The 6013-nt window shown below is 44.6% G+C and overlaps 1 protein-coding gene across 4 annotated transcripts in view; it reads left to right on the top strand.

Annotated features, from left to right (window-relative positions):
- Nucleotides 1–1543: 1543 nt before the first annotated feature.
- ANKRD42 (ankyrin repeat domain 42) overlaps nucleotides 1544–6013 on the top strand; it is a 29801-nt gene continuing 25331 nt past the window's right edge. The window contains exons 1-3 of one of the 4 annotated variants that reach the window (XM_039363936.1): nucleotides 1544–2019; nucleotides 3649–3812; nucleotides 5419–5526. In XM_039363936.1, coding sequence (XP_039219870.1) covers nucleotides 1992–2019; nucleotides 3649–3812; nucleotides 5419–5526 — 300 coding nt within the window. In that variant the 5' untranslated portion in view covers nucleotides 1544–1991. The remainder of the gene's footprint in view (nucleotides 2020–3648; nucleotides 3813–5418; nucleotides 5527–6013) is intronic. The other 3 variants (XM_039363935.1, XM_039363932.1, XM_039363933.1) reach the window with 3 other exon arrangements.

The following is a 6013-nucleotide window of genomic DNA, read 5'->3' as shown; positions in this document are numbered from 1 at the left end:
TTGTTTGTCTGCTGTTTGTTGAATGTTCATAGAATCGGCTGGAAGGGACCTCAAAAGATTAGTCCCACCCCCCCACCCAAGGCAGGTGGGGTCAGACCTGCCACAACTTCAACCCCTAAATAAAACTACCTTTTTCAGCCGATGGTACAAAAGACCCGTTTCTAGGCGTTTTTAAGGTTCAATTCAGGACCTTACGGCTGACCAATCTTTTCTTGAAGACCTCCAGTGATGGAGCACCCACAACTTCACGAGGCAAGGTGTCCCATTGATGAGCATTCTAATTTTCAGGAAATTCTTCCTAATTTCCAGGCTGGATCTCCCTCTGAGGAGCTTCCACCCATTGCTTCTTGACCTGCGCTCGGATGCTATGGAGAATAAGTTGACCCTCTCTTCTCCGGGACAGTCCCTCAAGTATTGGAAGGCCGTATCATGTCACCCCCTAACCCAGGGGTAGGCAACCTTGGCTCTTTTATGACTCGTGGACTTCAACTCCTGGGGCCTAACCCTTCTCATATCTAGTTTTCTAAAGCCTAATATTTCCAATCTGCAAGGCTATTTTAGGGAAAATCTAAAACAGTGCTTCTCAACGTTTGTGTGACGGCGCCCCCTGTCACACAAACGTGCTGCGCCGCACGCATGCGCCGCGCGGCACCGCCCCCATGCGCGGCACCACCCCCCGAGGGGGAAAAATGGCGGATCGCCTTGTTTGGTGACCCCCGAGAAATGGTTGATCGACCCCAAATGGGGTCGCGACCCATAGGTTGAGAACCACTGATCTAAAAAAATTCTCATGAATCAAAGAACGGTCAAGAGATTTGAATTGGAACTAAAATAACAGTTGTGAAAGTGAATTTTGCCCCATTTTACGGTCTTGCCACAGTGATTAAGTGAAACACTGCCATTCATAAGTTGTTAAGTGAATCCAGCTTCCCCACTGACTGCTTGTCAGGTCGCAAAATGGGATACGTGAGCCCCTGAGACACCGCAACCATCAGGAATATGCTGGCTGTGGAATTCTGGGAGTTGAAGTCCACATGCCTTAAAATTGTCAAGGTTGAGAAACACTGGTCTAGATTTTGATCATGTGACACACACGCACACACACCCCGCCCCGGGATGCTGCGACGGCTGTTAAGAGTGAAAAACTCGTAAGTCACTTTTTCAGTGCTGTTGTAACTTCGAACAGTCTTAACTAAATGAACGGTCGTAAGTCGAGGATCATCTGTAAACTCGGTAAATAAAAATACAAAAGATTCTTTTTTCATCGTGAGCACTTTGAATTGTGTTCAGCAGGCAAACTCCAACCAGGGAAGTTTCATTATCATGGACGTCCTTAATCCTGTTGGATCAGTTCAGATCAGACCAGATTTTCATCAAGGGCTGCCCGATGCGTGAAAAAGTGCATCGCTATAATCCAATTTTAAGATTACAAACTTGTGGGTACTTTCAGAATTGGATATTTAACAAAGGCGGTGAAGTCTCCTTTCGGTCATAGTAATGAAAAAATACTCACCAGGATAAGAGAGGTTTTGCCTGAATAAAGCTTGCATTTATTCATTTTGCTCGCAAATCAAGTTCACATTACAGTGGTCCACTTCTCACAACACATTAAGCTAAATCGCTCTTGCCTTGCTTGACCTTCAGTGTGTTTTGCAAATTGACTCCTGCCATGACTCGTCCAGAATCATCACTGTGATTTAAACCAAGTTTCCATGAACGCAGGTGATATTATTTGAAAGGAAAAAGAAAAAAAAAAGGCAAGTGCCTGGTAGCTTTACTCAAGATTGATGTCCAAATTGCTTTATTCAAGATTGAGGTCTTCTGTGCCCAGAGGTTCCAGTCCACCTGCCAGGAGAGAATATGGCCGACAGAGCATCACAGGAAGTGTACATAGTTTCCATAGCAACCTCCTAACAGCCAAACAAGCACATAAGAAGAAACAAGCAGAGAGAAAAAGAGAAGAACTGTGACATTTGGGAGAACCCTGGATTATGCCTGCTGCTCTCGTCCCCCAACATGGTGAGATATGCTTTACCTCCTCTTTCTCCCCTCCTTCCTTCCTTCCTTCCTTCCTTCCTTCCTTCCTTCCTTCCTTCCTTCCTTCCTTCCTTCCTTCCTTCCTCCCTCCCTCCCTCCCTCCCTCTTTCTTTCTCTTTCTTTTTTTTCTTTCTTTTTTCATAGACATCAGCATTTTTAATATGTGCCAGTATATACACAGGAAAAGTGACAATAAAGGTTCTCTTCTCTTCTCTTCTCTTCTCTTCTCTTCTCTTCTCTTCTCTTCTCTTCTCTTCTCTTCTCTTCTCTCTCTTCTCTTCTCTTCTCTTCATAATAATAATAATAATAATAATAGTAGTAGTAGTAGTAGTAAAGTTGGAAGGGACCTTGGAGGTCATCTAGTCCAACCCCCTGCTCAAGCAGGAAACCCTACACCATTTCGGACAAATGGCTGTCCAGTTTCTTCTTAAAAACTTCCAGTGTTGGGGCATTTACTGCTTCTGGAGGCAGGCTCTTCTCTTCTCTTCTCTTCTCTTCTCTCTTCTCTTCTCTTTTCTTCTCTCCCCTCCTGTTCCAATATTTGAGGGGCTGCCACAAAGAAGAGGGGGTCAACCTATTCTCCAAAGCACCAGAAGGCAAGACAAGAAGCAATGAGTGGAAACTAATAAAGGAGAGAACCAACCTGGAATTAAGGAGAAACTTCCTAACAGTGAGGACAAATAACCAGTGGAACAGCTGGCCTTCAGAAGTTGTGGGTGCTTCATTACTTGAGGCTTTTAGGAAGAGGTTGGAAAGCCACTTGGATCAGAATAGAGCTGGAAGGGACCTTGGAGGTCATCTAGTCCAACCCCCTGCTCAAGCAGGAGCCCCTATACCATTTCAGACAAGTGATTGTCCAGTCTCTTCTTAAAAGCCTCCAGGGATGAAGCACCCACAGCTTCTGAAGGCCAGCTGTTCCACTGGTTAATTGTCCTCACTGTTAGGAAGTTTCTCCTTAATTCCAGGTTTGAATGAGTTTTCCTTCTGTTCTCTCATCTAAGTCATTTATGAAGATATTGAAGAGCACTGGACCTAACGCAGAACCTTGTGGTACCCCACTGGTTACTTCCCTGCATGTAGATGGAGGGAAATGTCTGAAATTATATAGGGCTGTGGTGGCGAACCTATGGCATGCGTGCCACAGGTGGCATGCAGAGCCCTCTCTGTGGGCATGCGCCCCGTCGCCCCAGTCCTAGGCCTTCAGCTGGGTTTTCTAAAACCTTTTCACTTTAGGCCTCTGCAGCTGTGTGCAAAAAAAAAAAAAAAAAAGGTTCAATCAATCAATGTCAACTTTTCGCGGGGGGGGGGGGTGAGATCTCGCAAAGTTGGAATTGATTGATTGAACTTTTTAGTCCCACCCAGTCTGCCATTACCACCGAAGCCACGCCCACCCAATGGGCCACACCCACCCAATGGGCCACGCCCACCCGGCACCCGATGATATATAAGTGAGTTTTGGGTTTCAGTTTGGGCACCCAGTCTCTAAAAGGTTCGCCATCACTGGTATAGGTTCTCCTGCTTGAGCAGGGGGTCAGACTAGAAGACCTCCAAGGTCCCTTCCAACTCTGTTATTCTGTTACTCTGAGTCGGTGTCCCATTGCTCTTCTGCAGACAGGCCCAAAAAACCAAAGTGCAGAACCATTCATGAGGCTGTCAAAACTGGGAACATCAAACAACTGGATGAAATGGTGACCTTTGGTATCAGCATTAATGAGGTGGATCCAGTCTATAAGTTTACACCTCTGCACTGGGCAGCCCATTCTGGAAGTTTGGAGGTAAGACACCATCCAGCGTGGCACTATATTCTTTCAAACTGAAAAGAATGGATGAATGAGCGAAGGAGTGAGTGAATGCTTATATAAAGAAATGAATACAGGTTGCCCTTGACTTGCAATCACAGTTGATTCCAAAATTTCTGCTGCTAAATAGTTGTTCAGTGAGGTTTGCTCCATTTTATGACCTTTTTTGCTGCCGTCGCTAAGCGAATCACTCCAGTTGTTCAGTGAATGGTGTGACCATTAAGTGAACCTGGCTGTCCCCCCATTAACTTGGCTTGTTGGAAACCAGCTAGGAAGGCTACAAATCATAGTCACATGACCTCGATACTGTCATAAATATATTTCTAGTTGTCAAGGGCCCAAATTTTGCTGACTTTGTAAACCACTTAGAGAGAGCTGTAAAGCACAATGAAGTGGTATATAAGTCTAAGTGTTATTGCTATTGCTATATGCCAGTGGTTCTCAACCTGTGGTCCTCAGACTGATGGAGGGAGGGCACGATATTGTCACAGGGGGTCCATGAAAGCTTGAAAAAATGCTATTATTTAAATCTTGAGTTAGGTCTTGGGGATCCGTGGCCATGGTCTATGGCAGGGGTTCTCAACCTTGGCAACTTTAAGACTTGTGGACTTCAACTCCCAGAATTCCTCAGCCAGCAAAGCTGGTGGTGGTTCAGGAATTCGTGGTGGTTCAGGAATTCTGGGAGTTGAAGTCCACTAGTCTTAAAGTTGCCAAGGTTGAGAACCCCTGGTCTATGGCCACAAAAGTAATTAAAAGGTCCATAGTGAAGAAAAGGTTGAGAACCACTGCCATATTACGCACCCTCTAAGACTTGTGGACTTCAACTCCCAGAATTCCTGAACCACCACGACCATCCTTGACCTAGAAGAAAGTTTAAACTAGATTAGCTTTTTTGCAACTCAGCCATGAGGTCTTTAACTGACCTGGTTGATTATGTAGTATAAAAACAGCTGATGTCGCCAAGCAATGAAATGGGAAATAGTGACTGTAATTGTGGGAAGAATCTATAGAAAGAAAAAGAAATATTTTGGGAAATATTAAAAAGGCAGAATATATTTCCCCAAAGGATTTTTAAAGGCAGAAACCAACCAACCTCCAAGCTTCTCTGCCCCAAACAGAAACCAGGTCTGCAGAAATGCAGATGTAATGATTTTGTCAGAAAGATTGGCGTCAGGAAGCTGGGATTAGAAAGACAAAGATCCCTAGAATCAACAATACCCTCACACCCAAAAAATCTAACAGACATCAGCCCCAGCCCCAGGGAAGCAGGATATGACCTTTGGGACATAATAGGATTAACCCACCACCATCAGAATACCAGAAAGGCACACTCAGACTCAGGTCAAAGTTCATGCCACAGGAACAACTCCAAACAAAAGCCCAGGAAGGTATAAAAACCCACCACTCCCTGTGATCAGTTTTTTTCTAGAGGCATCTTTCTGTCTGGCTCTCCTCTTCAATAAACTACAACCTTCTTTCTAAAGCAGTCACCGTGTTGTTTATTCCCGGCTTGGACTGGACCCTGATGAAGATTTTTCCTTCAACATAATAGAAATCTAAAGTGTATGTACTTATTTACTAGTGTCTTCACTGGCTTCTCTGGCATGGAGCCGATCAGACTTCAGTGACTGTAAGAGGATGGACAGCAGCTCATCTGGCTGCAATTAGAGGCCAAGATGCCTGCATGCAGGTGAGTGTCTCCATGTAATCCAGTTTAAGGATTAAACTGGTTTAATTAAAATCACGACTTATTTGGACATATTTGTTCCAAGTTAATTTCTAGGACAGGCCCTGTACATTTCTCAGCTGTCAGTTACAATTTTTTTTTGTGTGGCTCGAGCAGCGTTTCTCAATCTTAGTAGCTGTAACATGCGTGGACTTCAACTCCCAGAATTCCCCAGCCAGCCTGCTATCTGGTGAATTATGGGAACTGAAGTCCACACATCTTAAAGCCACCAATTTTGAGAAACACTGGATTAGCGAGCCATACTAAGTAAACCAGGTTCTTGGGAGGAAGTTAATGGTCAAAGATGTGAAGATTATGTTATATCTCCAAATTTGCAGCTTGTCTGTATATGAAGAATATATATTACCTGGTGATATTGTAGTTTTAGAACAGTGGTTCTCAACCTGTGGGTCTGGACCCCATTTGGGGTCGAACGACCATTTCACGGGGG

Source organism: Crotalus tigris, unplaced genomic scaffold (assembly GCF_016545835.1).
Source record: "Crotalus tigris isolate CLP2741 ecotype Arizona unplaced genomic scaffold, ASM1654583v1 scf7180000019633.284382, whole genome shotgun sequence".
NCBI lineage: Eukaryota > Metazoa > Chordata > Lepidosauria > Squamata > Viperidae > Crotalus > Crotalus tigris.
The sequence above is the reverse complement of the archived record's forward strand: the minus strand, read 5'-3'. Positions and strand labels throughout refer to the sequence as shown.